The sequence below is a fragment of the Staurois parvus genome, unplaced genomic scaffold (assembly GCF_062004578.1).
Source record: "Staurois parvus isolate SC_StPar_1 unplaced genomic scaffold, SC_StPar_1.0 ptg000682l, whole genome shotgun sequence".
In the NCBI taxonomy this organism is placed as follows: Eukaryota; Metazoa; Chordata; class Amphibia; order Anura; family Ranidae; genus Staurois; species Staurois parvus.
In genome coordinates this window covers 4,065,469-4,083,557 of record NW_028318478.1, presented here as the reverse complement: position 1 = coordinate 4,083,557, position 18,089 = coordinate 4,065,469, and the positions used below count along the sequence as shown (strand labels likewise).

Sequence of the window (18,089 nt, the reverse complement as noted above, 5' to 3'; positions counted from 1 at the left end):
TATTTGCACTAACATCCAAATTTCAGGACAAGCTTTTGGGGTGTAACTCCTTATTCAAGGTCCAAGCAGTACTGCTTGGACCATGAAGAAGGGTGTCAACCCCAAAATCTTGTCCTAAAAATGTGAATATAAGTGCAAATAAAAAAATATCACTGACAGTACTCAATTGTTTTGTAGTAAGTGCACTAATATGTATGGCCACAATCAACTCAACTTTTCCTTTGGGATCTTTCATCCTATTTTTAGGGATATCTGAGAGTCCAAAAATTATATTTCTTTACTACATTTATATCTCTGCATGTCCAAGGTGTTAGATACTACTGCAGTGGTTGGGGGGTCAGTGGTGATGAGAAAACATTTTAAGAGCTATTGGGATGGTTCTGCTTCTATGGCATATAGAATACATAAAGTCAAATAATTGCAGGGCTTTTTTTTCAACGGGAACGTGGGGGAACACAGTTTCGGTACCTCCAGCACTGAATGTATGCAATGGCAAAGGGAGCTGAGGTGTGCTGGAGAATCTATTGTTGCTTTAGGGGATCTATTTTTGTGTGGTGGTCTATTGTTGCTGGTGGGGGGATCTATTGTTGATGGGGGTCATTTGTTGATGGAATAGATTTACTGTTGAGGAAGGGGTTTGTTGTTTTGTCTATTGTTTCTGGCTGCTACAGAGTCTATTGATGCTGGCTGTTGGGAGGTCTGTTGTACCTGCTGGGGGCCTCTTGTTGCTGGGGTGGTATTTTGTTTTGGGGGTCCATTGTTGCTGGAGGAAGCTATTGTTGCTGGGGAAGAGGGGGCCTATTGCTGCTGGCTGCAGGGGATCTATTTTTCTGCTTTTCTTGTTATTACCAAATTCCATACAAATTGTTTAGCACCACAAAATGTTACTTGGCTCTGTATTCTCTAAAAGGAGAGTTATTGGGAGGTCGGTAGGGGGTGAAACCAAGTGACGGTGCTCAGAGGTGGGTAGGGGGTGGAAACAAGAAGTGACTCAGAAGGGGGAAATTCCTACACCTATTTTTTGAGGAAAAAAAGCCCTGCATAATTGCATTTGTGTTAAATCAAGATAAAGCAATCTTATTACAGCAGCAACTGAGATTAGCTTCCATATACTTCTACTCAAGACAGCAAATGCACAAAAATGTTGGGAGCCATAGGCAAGAAATTATTGTTGTTTAATTTATCTCTTCTTTCTTTCTTTCTTTCTTTCTTTCTTTCTTTCTTTCTTTCTTTCTTTTTGTGTTTGTGTGTGACAGATTGTCTATACTGTGTACTTGAAAAAGCAAAATCTTTAAATACAATTTGATTTAAAAACAAAATACCCCCCCCCCCCCCAGTTGTCAATGGGGAATGTTTTTGAGTTTCCGTAAAACAGTTACAGCATATCTAAACTCAAAAATAAACATGTTACATATTACAATTTTTCAATCTATAGATGTGATGGCTACATTATTTTTCAGTTTTCAGTCCTTTTTTTTCATTATTCATGCCTGCTGATCCTGCCAGAAACTCCTGTTCTAGTGTGACAATACTCGCTTACTGCACTGCATCTTTGGAGGAGTAGTGTAAGCACCCTATTTGAATTATAAACACCTTTCACTCTTCACAGAAGACAGTTGAGAAAGCTTTTTTTTCAGAATTAAATTCAGCACACAGGAAGTAGCAAGGATTCAAGAGTTCTGGCAGGGTCAGCTGGTATTTTTCTGTACTTGTAGAAAACCTACTTAACCTAAAAACATGAAAACTAATGCCGCCATCTTAAGAGCTAGTAAGCTGCAATATATTAATTTGTGTTCTTTGGTTTAGGTATATTTTAAACATACCATATTTTTTATACAGCATTTATTTTTCCTAAATATGAATCAGAGAAAGAGCAAAACCCACCTGTCAAAATAAGTGCAGTTTTTGCAACAAGTCGATGAAAATCCACTGCAGCATCAAAGGGAATATACTGATTTAAAAAGGTCTCTCTCAAGAAAGTGATGAGATTACGACACATAGTGAGCAAAATGTATGAAAACATAAAGGAAATACTTGCAGCTGACCCTCTGGATACAATGATACCTGGCAAAGTCACTTCAGCAATACCAATGTGTTGTGACTCAAAGGAATAATCTGCATATAATTTAAAAAATGCTTTTATTAGTCCATAATGCAAAAGAAAAGTAAAGCAATTTATTTGTTATTTATTCATTCATACACAATGGTTTATGGGTGCAATTTATATTATGCAACAAAAGGTCATTTAATTTGGGTTTGCCCATAGGCTGCAAATATGCCTATCCAAGAAGGGACAGAGGATTCTGTAACTTGCCAATGGGTTTAATAGAGTATCTTGAACAGATAACAATCTATAGAAAGAAATTAACCATTATTACATCAGAGTACGTTTTTTTCTTTTTTGAAAATTCTATTTTATTTATTTAAAGAGGTAGATGAAAATATAATGCCAAATTAAGTTATACAGTGTACTTGAAAGATATACCAAGAACATGTATAGAAGAGGTTAACTTGATTAAAAGGTCTACAAGGTATCAATGTTATCTTAATATTGTGTGTAAGAAATCAGAATGTGTGAGTACTAGGAGCTTAACCTGCCTAAATTAGTTCAATGTCTCTGTAAAAGTAGCTTATAAAATAAAAAATATGAATAAAGAAAAAAAAGCTCCCCTAGGGAGAATATGGGTAAGGAAAGAAGATGGGGAAAATGGGGGTAAGAAATAAAACAAAAAGGAAAGTTGGAACAGGATTAAAAAAAATGGAAAAAAGAGGGAATCACCCTTAATTAATCCCTGTGTCAAAATGTTGTTAATTTTACAGCAAACATGATTTGAATTTTTGAAACAAATTTAAAAAGAAATCCTTGCCTGTTTTGTTGATGGAATCAGGAGCAGCATTGTCATCATCAATCAGTTGTTTTATTCTAAGGATACAATCCATGTCCCACACCCAATCTGTCACATCTCCAACAGCTCATGGCTTTTATTATGCTCTTTTAATATTATAAATGATTTCTTTTGATTTACACTCATTACATTTGTCGGTGTTGACAGTAGCTCTCTTATAATTTCAGTACTTACGGTAAGCTCTTTCTATAAACAGTCCTGCTGAAATTCCATAGAATATTACTACGCAAACAATGTGCCGGCGGTAATTTTCAATAAATCGCTTCAACGCCTGTATTTTCTGATACAGTTTGCTTTTTTGGTATTTTTCTTTTTTGGCCTCTGTATATAGACGTTTTTCTTCCAGTGTATTGTGAGGACTGGTTAAGAAAGGAATAAAGAAATACATCTATATCCAAAATGTATATTCTATATCACAGGTTTATATACTGCATTTTATAGTAAAATGACTGTACAGTAAATTGGATGTGGTATAAAACTGCAAAAATAAACTTATAAATCCTTTAAAATTACATGGATGTTTACGTGAATGGCTCTAAAAACGTGGTCTGATCTTACATCACAATAATTTACAAACACAATTTGCATAAACTAATAAACACTCAAATTGCTGTACTCTTTTATATCTGTAATAAATCTGATGTTTAAATGTTCTAAGGTCAGTCTTGAAGAGACACATGAATTGTTGTGTTAAATAACTGGCAAAACTTCCTATACTGGCAGTAACTTCTGCTCTTTCCTAAAGCGGTGCATACCAGATAGGAGGAATTGTATCACAAAATAATTTCAGTTTCTTGTGTGAAAATACAGATATTAAGCTTTTGCCGCAGCATCTTAAAGGATAACAGAACTGAAAAAACAAAGATGTTCTATATTGCAGTTTACTGGGCCTTACTGGTGGCTGTCTAGATGTTCTTTCATCAAGAACATTTTCAGCAAGTACAGAAAATACCTGTTGACCTTCCCAAAAATGCAGAACATTTTTAAAACAACAAATCCCCCCCCCCTCCATGTAACAAAGATAAACAAAAGGTCTTTGTCGCAATTATAGATCCAGTGCAGCAGTGAACATCCAATGACAAGAATTGTGTTATTCACAGACTGCCAGGTAAAATAAAGAGAAAGAATCATGGAAAAACAGAACAAATACAGCCGCCACATTTATGGACTCGTAAATGCAATACATTAAATTTTTTTTGTAGGTTTGGATACACTTTAAATGGACTAAGGTCTGGACTTTGACTAGGCCACTCCAAAATACACACAATTTTCAGTTTAGGCCATTCTATTGGCTTGATTTACTGAAGTCAATAATTTTTCATTTTCCAAAGGAAGTTGCACTTTAAAGTGATTTTTTTCACCATAAGAGAAGCTCTGCTGACATCTATCATCCAATCATGTACAAGCAAAAATGCTGTTCTTTTTGAAAATCTCATGCACGTGATTGAATATTCTTTGCAATGCAAACCTTCAACACATTCAGCAAGCTCTGGAGCAAATTTTCTTGCAAAGTACAACTTCCCATACAAAGTAATACCGTATATTAGAGCAGTGCTACTCTATCGAAAAAAAAAACCCTCAATACACTCCTAATCAAAGTGCAACAATAAACTCCTCAATCACTGTGATCCCATATATCCAAATATGTACAATAAATTATTAGAATCAGTTCCATGTGCTGGAAAAGAATTAAGAATCTTCTTTTAAATATTTTTTTTTCAAATCCTCCTTCGTGATACACTTCACAACACCTCCTCCATCAAGTGCTCCACTTCAGATGTGCTATCACATTACTGATATCACCTGTATCTTATAGAGGTCATGAAAAGCTTCTTTTGTCCTTCCTGGGGTCCAGAACTCTCAGATGTTATCCATTTTGCTCCACGCCCCTCACGGCAAGTCATTCAAGGCAAGCACAAATAAAAAACTCCACAGTGCTTTCTGTTTAAAACACCCCACAATTATTAAAAGATTAAAGTACACTCACTTTCCATAGTGCACCATCCCTCAGTGCACCAAGGTAAAACCATTGTATTTACACATCAATTCCACTAATAATATTGTATATACTGGTAAATTGTGTCTCTCCACTGACTTCCTTATTTCTGTGTGATGACATCATCAAGTCCCAACATGTGATGAAGTCATGTATCCCCTGGTGAAGTCACAAGGCCTTTGACGAATCACATTGGCCGGGGCTTGATAGTGACTAAATGGTTCTCTGTGAAGTCTCTGACTATTCCTTTTCTGTAACCTGACAGTTTGAAAATCTCAAATGATTTCTGAAAGTTGAAAAGTTATTTTCTGAAGTTATTGCATGTTTTAATTCACTTTTAGCACTGTCATATTTGCATGATAGGCAGTCCTAATAACAGGAACAGCAGCAAAGAATTCCTCTATCTGTAGACAGTATGTCTTATTATGGGCTCATGGACACTTAGGACTTTAGAAATGCTTTGTGCACTTTTCCCAGCTCTATACCTCTCTACAATTCCTATTCTTAGGTCTTGTTTTTTAATCAAGGTATGGATTATGTGAAGAAATCTGTTTTTGCAAATAAATAACTCTTTAATTTATATAGAAGTGTTAACAAGGTCAATGACTTAAATGCTGCGCCCAAAAAAGGCAACACTCACATAGCAGCAAGGGATAGACTGTATACGCCATAAGTTGCAATGATTCAAGTCAGATGTGATGTTTTGTTCAAGCCTGGAGTATCAAAAGACTCACTTCTGACTTGAAATATGGAAAGTTATGGAGTCTGTATAGTTTGCTGAATGCGATTGTTGCCTTTTTAGGATGCAACATTCAAGTTGTTATTTACCATTAAGCTGGGTAAAGCTTTTTTATTCAGAAATGTGAAAAAAATGAATAATTTTACTGCAACAAAAGTCTGTATACTGATATCATTATCCTGCTGTTTACATACTTTTTCTATCAGGGACCTTGAGTTTTAAAAACATTCGCTCAAGAAGGTTCTAATAATTGATCTGATCTTTATTGTTATGACTTGCATACAGTTCAGATCACATTTTAGGAGCCATGTATGCAGCTACTTCCAGAACATTCAGCCAGTTAGTTTGCATATGTATATGAATGCACAGGTATATTGCAAAGTTAGAAGTTGGCAGCACCTTATATCTGTTTTGGAATATTCAAGTGGACCTTGCATAAAAATGCTGGGTTTTGCATATCTTGTGGATACTCTCCCCCTGCCTCTCTCAAAAAAGCAGTTAAATAAAAAATATTAGTGGAAAAAAGGTAAAATAAAATATACACCTTACATGTGGATTATGCAGAGTTCACCTAAGCAAGAATCATAGTACTGGGGCGTTTCTTGAGATCTTGGAAAAGTTGGTTATTCCAAATCACACACAGATTCTCCTGCACAGTACTAGAGTGATTTGACTTACCTTAGAGGAAGTGTCCAGAAACCAGGATGTTTACTTTTTTCTGCTAATGCTATTTTTTGCCCTTTAACTGTGCTTTTTTAGGCCTCTTTTATAGGGGCATACTTAAACTGGTTCTAAAGTCTTACATTTTTTTTACCTTAATGCATTCTAGAAACCCGATCTGATCCAGTGATGTGCACGAGAACAACAGCTCTCGCTACTGTCTCCCTCCTCACTGAACAGATCGATAGCAGCAGGAGCAATTGGCTCCCACTGCTATCCAGCATGTGCTGTGATGAGGGAGTGGGTGCAGGGTCAAGCTGCCGGTCTGTGTCAATAGACGCAGAAGGATGGCTTGGGGGCAAGCCCACACAGGTGACCCCATGGGAAGCGGCTTTCCATGGGGGCACTCGCTGAAGTGGAGGAGCCTGGAGTGCAGGTGGGGAACCCCAGAACAGGAGGATTGGGTCTGCTCTGTGCAAAACCTTTGCAAATGTCACTTTCCCCTTTCTCTGGTAAGTCAATGCAGGAGGGATGGGCAGGGGGAGTGGCTGTATAGTGACTACGAAAAATAAAGGCTCTTTCGCAGTGCATCTGTATCTTCAACGGAATGACACAAGACGTAAACTGGCCATGGTAGCATAGATCATCTGCCATGCTACTGTGGTTAGTTTACTTGTAAGATGAGCAAAACAGGCAGGATCAACTATGTAAAAGAGAAAATCTGCAGGTAGAAAAATAAAACTAACAGCAAATCATATTGGCCTAAGTTAAAGAGCCAGTGCAAGGTTTTTTGTTTTGAAGGATGGATTATGATGGATTATATAACTATTTATTGGTCATGTGCTTAATTTAAAGTCCCATAGGTAGGGTTAATATTAATGTATGTATTAAGGGATGGAGGCTCATGATTTTGTCATGAACTTCATTTAAAGTTCCATGTTTCCAGGGTTTTAAATTGATGTCGTTTTTGTTTTTAGGTTTACAAATACTTTAAGAATGCCATTTGAATGAGGTCTTACTTATAGAGTTAAGGATCTACAAGATAGGCACACCTTGTATTTTCAGTCCAGATCTGCTTTATGTACAAGTCAAATACAGTATGAGGAAGGAGATGAAATAGTTACTGCTCAGATGAACAGGATAAGGCAAATGGAATTGTTAATATACGGGTCACTGCAGAGACATGGATCTGAGATATACAGGAAAGGAGGGGGTGAAAAGGTTTAAAATAACCACAATCCTGAATAACTGCTACAGTTTCTGATTTGAAATTATTGAATAATTGAGTAATTCATTCATATGTTCCTCCTTGCTCCCTTTTCCTACGTTGTAGGAGGAAAGGGCGGTCTCACAATATAAAGACTACACTGTTTACATTTGTAATCACTGTGATTTGTCATTCAGGTGATCACATGGTACAGAGCTCCTCAGATTGGCTCCACCACTTCACTGTCCATAAATGTACAGTGGTAGGCAAGTGGTTTAAAAAAACTTTATGTTAATGTAGTTTCATTTAAAGCAATCGAAAATCTCACATTTCCACTGGTAAATATTGCCTGAGTTATCAAAACATATAATGTGAAAAGTCATACATACTGTTTTTCATCTTCTGTAAAACCAGATACTCTTCTACACATGTGATTGATGACATCTGAACCATCCATACCTGCACAGTAAACATTTGACAGACTGGGTGTCACAAACAATCCAAAACATATAACTGACCTTGTATTTTAAACAGTAAAACTGGGAATTTCCCTACATAATAACACTTCCAGTTCTGTATAAAGTATATACATATTCAGAGGGTAAGAAATATACCCAAAGCCATGAACGTTTCATTTCTAACAAAGTCCATTTTTAGGGTTCATTGAAGCATAACTGACTCCCTCCTAAATTAATTCTAAAGGTTAGTTTTTTAAAACTAATACACATGTCATACTTACCTGCTCTGTGCAATGGCATTGTACAAAACAGCAGCAAAACTCTTTTTCTGGGGTCCCACCAGCGTTCCTGGCTCATCCCTTCCAAGTGCCAACAAGCAGCTTGTTCCCAAGCTCGGCTCTGTGTGCCCATTGACACACACAGTGTGGTTCGACCTCAACCCCACTCCCTCCTCACAGGATTTGATTGGCAACAATGGGAGCCAATGGCTGCATCCATGTACAGTGAGGAGAGAGAGATAGTGGTGCTGCTGTTCTTGGGCACAGCACTGGATCAAAATCAGGCTCAGGTAAATCTTTGGAGGAGGGGAGACTGGGGGAGGGGAGGAAGAAAATGATCACAGAAGGTTTGTTTTACCTTAATGCAGAGAATGCATTAAGGTATAAACCTGCTGCCTTTACAACCACTTTAACTTGTCATGGTGACTTCTCATACAGATGTCTGTATTTCAACCAAACCTTTAGAGCAGGGGTGTCAAATGTATTATGGTTGCCCTCAAAGGGCCAGTTGTACCTATAAGACTAGATGTCCCAAACACCTCACCCTCCCCTACATCACAGTACACCCCTATTACCTGCTGCTGCTGGGAAGAAGATGAAGGAGGAGCTGGCAAGCAAGAGGTGCAGAGTCTGGAGGAGGACAAGAGGGCTGGAGTCTGCTGAATGCCTAGACCAGGGGAGTTAGAGACGAGGAGGTGCTGTGGTTGCACAGAGAAGCATAGGATCTGAAGGAACAGTTCTGTCCTCTCTGCTGCCAACTGCTGGGACCTGGGGTGGAGGGTTGCAGAGATGAGACTCTCATGGGTGCATGGACAGTGCAGGATTTGGCAGAGGAGTTTTGTCCTCCTCCCTTCTGCCAACTACTGAGAAAAGATGGAGATGAGGGGGGTACCACAGCTGCAGGGGAGTTCTAAGGGCCACATGAGATGGCCTGGAGGGCCGCATTTAGCCCTCGGGCCTTGTGTTTGACACCTGTGCTCTACAGCTTGTGAAAAACGAATTTGTGTTGATAAAGTATTGCACTCTGAGTACTGCTGATTTACTTCAATAATTTCCCTATGTTGCTTTTCTCTCTCTTGTGGTTCATTCTGTCCACTTCCTTCCTCTTTCTTCTTGTTCCTAATTTGCTTTAATCTCTCGGATTCCTGCCATGGCTACTTAGTTATTTTTTATTAATTATTATTCCTTTGCATTTATTCTCTTTTTACTCTCTACTATAATATAATTTCAACTTTCTCACTGACACGAATAGTTCTGCTGCTAAACTTCTATATATAATCTTCGCCGTTTGGCCTCACACCACAGTTTTCTTACCACTCGCACTGGTAATTATATGCTTGATTATTTTTTAAATCTTCTTTTCCTTCTGAACATTATGTTTTGAAATGTGCCCTTGTCTCCTCTCTTTGTATCTTTTCTCTCACTTTCTCCATCCTCTTCTCACCATGATCTTTATCACTTGTTCTATAACCATGTCTTGGTCATGGACCCATTCAGCATTTCCTATCCTTGCTGTCTTATGCAGGCTATAGACCGGTCATTATCGGCCGAATTTTCATCTGCACGAAAAATCGGCTGATATTTACGCCGTTAGTGGGGCAATGCCATCAGCCGTTTTTTGCGGACCTTCTCGTTTATTTTTATCGGTCATGCTGGAAAATCCATGAAAAACGGCTGTTTTTTGTAGACATTGGTGGCAGCACCGGTGACAGCAACGACCGATTTCACTGTTCAACAAATCTTTATTTTTTGCCAGTTTTGGAAACAAAAGGATCCATTTCTTAATGAATTTCACATTCTGAGTTCAAATATAACAATGAAATTTGTCAATTGGCTCTAGTTTTTCTGTAAACGGAAAGTTTTCTACTATAGGCGTAATGACTACATAATGCACAATAATTATATAGATAGATGTCTTTCCACAAATATAAAGCAAGTGATATTGACTACATAACAAAGCCTAAATGGCATAATATATTGCATAGGATTACCAAGAAAAATGATAGCCATAAGCTAAGTTGAATCATTTTAATACTTAGGATTCTCACTAGTTTTGTCTTCAGTTTGTGTCGGTTTTGCTTCTCTTGGCTTTTCTCTTGTATTCGAGGAAAGGGCTATCTCTTAGAACTGCACGTGACTACACGCTTCAGGTTCTTCCTCACTTGACTCAACCACGAAGGATTCTGGTGCTTTAGGAATTGGTAGCCCCTCTCCATGAGGAACTGGACGTATTGCCGATGGAATATTTGGATAGTGCACAGATAACTTTTTCTTCTTATTTAGCCCTTTTACAATTGGAGACACCATACAAAAGTAACAATTACTAACATGATCTGTTGGCTCTCTCCAAATCATTGGCACAGCGAAAGGCATAGATGCCTTTTTTCCATTCAACTATTGCTCCAGTGCCGTCCCACAAGAATTGCAGCATATATGTGGTGCCCAGCTCTTGTCCTGGTCTCCTATCTTGCAGCCAAAATACAAGTTGTAGGCTTTCTTAATCATTCCTGTTATCCTCCTTTTTTGTGAGATAAAAGTTATTTCACCGAAGATATAGCAGAAATTATCTGCTTTATTCACACAAGTTCGAGGCATTACTGAGTAGCCTATATAAGCATAAAACGAAATGTAAAGACGCTGTCGAACTACAATCAGCTACAGATACTGCAGCTTTTATGCAGTGAAGTGATGCAATTAAAGGCTAATATTGCATCATCTCAGTATACATGCAATTTTCTATTGGTCACCAGTATCAATTGCGCAATATGCACCTGAAGTTGCATCATAATTTTGAATGGCTTACGTCATTAGATGGGTGAATATATCATGGAAACTAGAGCCAATCAACATTTTTTAGGGTCATTTTCATTTTCAGCATCCCAAAATTATGTAAGATTAGCTAATTTTATGCCCAAAACTTTTTACCTGTTGAACAGTGTTTTTTGTTTATCGGCCGACAATTCGGCCGATAAACGACCCGTCTATGGCCAGCCTTAGCTGACATACTTGGCACAAGAACATAATTAAATGCTAAAATTGTGTTACTGGGTTATGAATTGGCACTGTAGGAAAAACAAAATTTCTTGGTATTAAAACATGCTATACAGGGGCTCAGGAGTGATTTCTCATTGCAAAGCAATCATACGTATGTTTTATCTCTTACATACGCACAGTCATGTAACTCATAGAAATCTTTTAAATGCTTTCAACTCTCTACTGCATTATTGCCTTCCTCCTGTTTCCTGCTCTTAAAGACTTTGCCACATATTTTATCATAGAAGATTGAACATATGAAATTGTTTTACCTGCAACCCAGAATGTCTACCTAAACCATCTCTAAGCTTTCTCTTTACCACTTTCTTACCAATTTACCAACTTGTTTTACCATTTTACTAATTCTACTTCCTCATTTGTTCTTTGGTCCCTCCATTATACCCTCATCCTTTGTACCTTAACATATTTTCTAGAGGCATCTCTTTCTTCTCTCATTCAAACATGCAGTCATAACACCAATGATCAAATAAACCTATTTGGACTCTTAAAGTCTTTCCTGCTACTTCCCCCTTTTCTCCACCCTTCAAATATGAGTTTCTCTGAAAAGGAAAGCTATCTCTCTGTTATTGCTTAATTTAATCATCATCAGCCTGGGTTCCCCCCAAATCAGTTGACTTGCAGATATGTTATGTACAGGTGAAGCCTTATGAGAGGAGTCTCCTGGCTTCTAATATGTCTTGGATATTCCAACAGTGAAATCTCCCTGCCACAGCTGCTGATTCCTTTGGGAATTTTGCATATTCCCATTTAGTCTTGTGTTTCAATCCCTCCTGTTACATGTTTCATTATAAAAAAAAAATCAACAGGAACTCAAATCAGATACCTAACCAAACGATTTGTCGAGAGAGATAAAGCAAACTGACAAGTGGTTGTAAAGTTTTTTGTTTTTTTTACCTTAATGCACTCTATTCATCAAGGTAAAAAAAAAACCTTCTGTGCCACATGTGTCCTCCCCCCTTTATACTCACCTGATCCTGATCCGGATCCAGCAATGTGCCTGGGAACAGTGGCTCTCCTGGCTCTGCCCCCCCCCTCACTGCACAGTTTAATAGCAGTGGGAGCCATTGACTCCCACTGCTGTCAATCAAATTCAGTGACAAGGAAGCAGGGTGGTGCTGAGCCACCCTGTCTGTGTCAATGGTGGGAGCTTGCACAAGTGCCTCCATGGGAAGCAGTTTCCTATGGGGACACTTGCCGAATAGGAGGAGCCAGGCACACCAGTGGGGGACCCTGGAAGAGGAGGATTGAGGCTGCTCTGTGCAATACCATTTGGGACTCTTTAATGACTGGCACAGTACCACTGGATTTGCATAAGGCCAATGTGGTGCCTATATAGTTTAAAAGGGATCAAAATCTTTACCAGGTAATCATAGACCTGTTTGTTTAACTTCTATAGTTGGGAAGATACTGGAGAGTTTAATAAAAGACCACATAGATGAGTTCTTGCTGGAAAAAATATTTTAAGCAACAGACAACATGAATTCATGAAAGACAGAAGTTGTCAAACAAATCTGATTTCCTTTTATGAGGGACAGAGGGGTGGCGGTGGACGTGGTATACTTTTTTGCAAAAGCGTTTGACAGAGTTCCTCACACATGGCTAATGTGTAAGGTAACAAATTATGTAAATGGAGAGAAAACTGGCTAAAAGACCGAATTCAGAGAGTAGTAGTTAATGATTCATACTCTGAATGGTCTGGGGTTGTCAGTGGTGTACCCCAAGGTTCAGTGTTGGGATCCTTACTTTTTAATATATTTATAAACGATATAGGGTCTGGGATTAAAAATCCCATTTCAGTCTTTGCAGATGACACCAAACTGTGCAGTGGAATAAAATCCTTACAGAATGTCTCCAACTTACAAGCCAATCCCAATGCACTGTTTAATTGGGCAACAATGTGGCAAGTGAGGTTTATTGTTGATAAATGTAAGGTTATACACTTGGGGGCTAAGAATATGTTTGCATCATACATACTGGGGGGGGGGGGTACAACTGGGGGAATCAATGGTGGAGAAGGATCTGGGAGTTCTGGTAGCTCATAAGCTTGATAATGACATGCAATGCCAAGCTGCAGTTTCTAAAGCGAGCAAAATCTTCTCTTGTATTGAAAGAGGTATAGACTCCAGAGAGAGAGATATAATTTTACCCCTGAACAAATCATTAGTAACACCTCATCTGGAATATGCAGTTCAGTTTTGGGCACCAATTCACAAAAATAACATTGAGGAACTGGAGAAAGTACAGAGAAGGGCAACCAAACTGAAAAGAGGCATAGAGGAGATCAGCTATGAGGAAAGATTAGAGGAACTGAAAGTATTCTATGATCAACATGTATAAATACATCAGTGGTTCATATAATGAACTCGGTGTAGAGTTATTCACCCTTAGGTCATCGCAAAGGACAAGGGGGCACTCTTTACGTCTGGAGGAAAAGAGATTTAACCACCAAATACGGAAAGGTTTCTTCACAGTAAGAGCTGTGAAAATGTGGAATAGACTTCCTCAAGAGTTGGTTCTGGCCAGCTCAGTGGATTGCTTTAAAAAAGGCCTTGATTCTTTCCTAGATACACACAATATAACTGGATACTAACATTTATATGTAAAGTTGATCCAGGGAATATCCAATTGCCTCTCAAGAGATCAGGAAGGAATTTTTTCCCCTGCAGGAGCAAATTGGAACATGCTTTGCTTTTTTTTTTGCCTTCTTCTAGATCAATTGTGGGTATAGGACTATAACCTTTTTTTTTGGTTGAAAAGGATGGACTTTTGTCTTTTTTCAGCCAGACTAACTGTGTGTAACTGTGTAACTGCACAGAGCAGGTGAGTATGACATGTTTGTTATTTTAAAGGGAAAAAAGGAACCTTTAATGTTATTTTAAGGTTACATTTACATGGATGCTGCTTTAGGAAGAAGCTAAACACTGTATCTGGATGCAGCTGCACCCTATGCTATGGCCCCATACAAACTGGCTGATTAGCTGCAGCTGTGCTGTTTGTGTGTGGCCAGAAACTCATCAGAAACACTGTTCCTGAAAGCAAAATGTTTGCGTCCTGGGACTCTATAAACATTTAACCATACAGGTTAGCAAACAGTGTGTAAACAGTACTGTTGCTGGCCATTGATTTCTATGCAGGCAGTGTTCAGACCCGCCAGGAAAAATCCTTTGCTTCACCATGTGAACATATATAATTGTGCACACAACTGTAAACATAGCCTAACTCTCAAACCTATAATTAAAAAAACAAAAAAAAAATCAGTTTTAGATGGACTGATCCTTCAATGTCTTCCTAATTATTCTTTTAAAAAGATGCTTACTGTAGATATTTAATGTTTATTTACATCCACAAATTATGAAAAAAACATTTAATGAAATCCAGTGCCCTAATTAACATAGAGGTCTTTTATTTATATCAGGATTTCAAGCTATGAGATATACAGCCCGAAGTTGCACATTCCTACCCTGGTAATTCCTATGTTATGCTGCAAATGATACGAAGCGAAAGAAAAATTGTGTGCTTTTGAGTGGAATGCATTTGATGTCTTCAATGGGAAGCTGAAACAACAGCAATGTTAAAAAAAGTTAAAGATGTATCCAAAGCGGAACATTTCTGTTCAAACTCCATATGTAGTAAAACTCTCTGCAGTGAATTCTGTAAAGTATAATTAGCTTGTGCTACTTCTGGTAGGGCATACACCTTAACTTGTAGTTAGAAACATGTGCCAAAGTTTACTGAAGAATGAATTAGAAGGTGGGGTGATGTCAATGAGCACACCCATGAGAACAGTAATACATTGCATATGCATGTTCTATTTTTGTAAAACATGTTTATAGAAATATATCACACCTTTAAACTGTAGCTTTGAAAAACGCAATTCCTTGTCGTGATCTCTGAGCAGATAATGGAAATCTTCCCATGTCAATTCCGTTTTGTTTTCAAACCCTGCTTCTCTGAACATAACTTCTATGACTTGATCAGCTTGATCTTTAGAAATGCAGTCATTAGAGATTTCAATGAAAGATCTGAAATAATGAGCATAATTAAAGAGCACAGAATGCTTTGCTTCAATTGTTTTGCATGGTTCTGCTTTTCTGCTTAGTTCTCCAAGCCTCACATTCCACAAAATGATTTCCATATGAATATTACTATCTGACTGCAGGATGTTTTATACCGTTAAAGGAGAAGTATAGCCAAAGCTTGTTTGGCTTTACTGCTGTGGATCACAGGAGAGCACTTTGCTCTGCACTCCTGTGATCTGTTTTCAGCTGACCGTGAGCTAAAACACACTGTTAGCCGACATCCCTCAGCCGGTCCAGACTCTAGAGAAATCTCGAGTTTAAAGTTGGGATCCACCCAGATGCCTGAACGGCAGCTGGCTCAGCCTCTTAGAGAGCCACTGAGTGTCTGAGCTAACCATTCCTGCCCCCTCTACAGCCCAGGGCTCCAGTGAGTGCTGGAGGGGCAGAGCAGAGAGCTGGTGAATGGCAGTCACCAGCTCTCTGCAAACTGAAGACCGAATTTTCCACGTAGTTTGATCGCTCAGTTCATGTTCTTAGAGGTGGGGGACAGATTCAGCATCGGAGAAATGCTGCATCCCCCTAGGTGAGTACGACTGTTTGCTTTTTCGTATTCCTGAACTTCTCTTTTAACAACTGGTGTCTGCTAGGGAAATGGAAAGCAACATTGTAGCTAAAATCAAGCTAAAAATGTGTAAAAAAGCCACTTCATCAAAGAGTGGAACTTAACTGTAAATGAGTACCACAAACTGAAAATGCTATTTCATTCATTTTTAATTTTCGAAGCAAACTTATCCATCCATCCATCTATGCATGTCTCCATGCTTTATTTTAGACTTGTAGACTTCACCTCCGCAACATCTCCAAGGTACACCCGTTCCTAACCTCGGAAACCACTAAGCAACTTATTCACTTGTTATATCTCGCCTTGACTATTGTATCTCCCTTCTCATTGGCCTACCTAATCGCAGGCTATCCCCTCTTCAGTCTACCATGAACGCTGCTGCCAGACTCATCCACCTTACTAACCGTTCTGTATCTGCCACCCCTCTCTGCCAATCCCTCCACTGGCTTCCCATTGCCCAACAGATAAAATTCAAAACATTAACAATAATGTATAAAGCCATTTATACAGTCAGGTCTATACATATTGGGACATCGACACAATTCTAACATTTTTGGCTCTATACACCACCACAATGGATTTGAAATGAAACAAACAAGATGTGCTTTAACTGCAGACTGTCAGCTTTAATTTGAGGGTATTTACATCCAAATCAGGTGAACGGTGTAGGAATTACAACAGTTTGTATATGTGCCTCCCACTTGTTAAGGGACCAAAAGTAATGGGACAGAAAAATAATCATAAATCAAACTTTCACTTTTTAATACTTGGTTGCAAATCCTTTGCAGTCAATTACAGCCTGAAGTCTGGAATGCACAGACATCACCAGACGTTGGGTTTCATCCCTGGCGATGCTCTGTCAGGCCTCTACTGCAACTGTCTTCAGTTCCTGCTTGTTCTTGGGGCATTTTCCCTTCAGTTTTGTCTTCAGCAAGTGAAATGCATGCTCAATCGGATTCAGGTCAGGTGATTGACTTGGCCATTGCATAACATTCCACTTGTTTCCCTTAAAAAACTCTTTGGTTGCTTTTGCAGTATGCTTTGGGTCATTGTCCATCTGCACTGTGAAGCGGCGTCCAATGAGTTCTGAAGCATTTGGCTGAATATGAGCAGATAATATTGCCTGAAACACTTCAGAATTCATCCTGCTGCTTTTGTCAGCAGTCACATCATCAATAAATACAAGAGAACCAGTTCCATTGGCAGCCATACATGCCCACTCCATGACACTACCACCACCATGCTTCACTGATGAGGTGGTATGCTTAGGATCATGAGCAGTTCCTTTCCTTCTCCATACTCTTCTCTTCCCATCACTGGTACAAGTTGATCTTGGTCTCATCTGTCCATAGGATGTTGTTCCAGAACTGTGAAGGCTTTTTTACATGTCGTTTGGCAAACTCTAATCTGGCCTTCCTGTTTTTGAGGCTCACCAATGGTTTACATCTTGTGGTGAACCCTGTGTATTCACTCTGGTGAAGTCTTCTCTTGATTGTTGACTTTGATACACATACACCTACCTCCTGGAGAGTGTTCTTGATCTGGCCAACTGTTGTGAAGGGTGTTTTCTTCACCAGGGAAAGAATTCTTCGGTCATCCACCACAGTTGTTTTCCGTGGTCTTCCGGATTTTTTGGTGTTGCTGAGCTCACCGGTGCGTTCCTTCTTTTTAGGAATGTTCCAAACAGTTGTTATGGCCACACCTAATGTTTTTGCTATCTCTCTGATGGATTTGTTTTGTTTTTTCAGCCTAATGATGGATGCTTCACTGATAGTGGCAGCTCTTTGGATCTCATCTTGAGAGTTGACAGCAACAGATTCCAAATGCAAATAGCACACTTGAAATGACAAATAATATACTGTATATACCACTGAGGTATGAGATAATAATTAAATATATAGGTCAGCAGGCATCTATTCACATCCTCATATAAATGTGTTTTGTAGTAATGTACAATAAATTGATTGCTTATTGCCGCGCCCTAAATGTGAGATATGAATACTTCCAGAAATAGGGCACCTTCCAAGTCAACTTATTACAACTTCAAAATAAATCAATAATAGAATGTGAAAAAAAACAAAAAATGTGAAAAAAATATAATATAAGTAATTTAAATAAAAAATGAATAGTGTCCAAAAAAAGTCTATATA

The 18,089-nt window shown here is 38.6% G+C and overlaps 1 protein-coding gene across 1 annotated transcript in view; it reads right to left on the bottom strand.

Moving 5' to 3' along the window:
• The window catches only part of LOC149447558 (dual oxidase 1-like), a 219,885-nt gene that overhangs the window by 41,396 nt on the left and 160,400 nt on the right, over positions 1–18,089 (bottom strand). Inside the window, exons 21-24 of the mRNA XM_089652420.1 lie at positions 15,145–15,320; positions 7,898–7,967; positions 3,081–3,265; positions 1,885–2,115 (exon numbers count right to left, since the gene is read on the bottom strand). Coding sequence (XP_089508546.1) covers positions 1,885–2,115; positions 3,081–3,265; positions 7,898–7,967; positions 15,145–15,320 — 662 coding nt within the window. The remainder of the gene's footprint in view (positions 1–1,884; positions 2,116–3,080; positions 3,266–7,897; positions 7,968–15,144; positions 15,321–18,089) is intronic.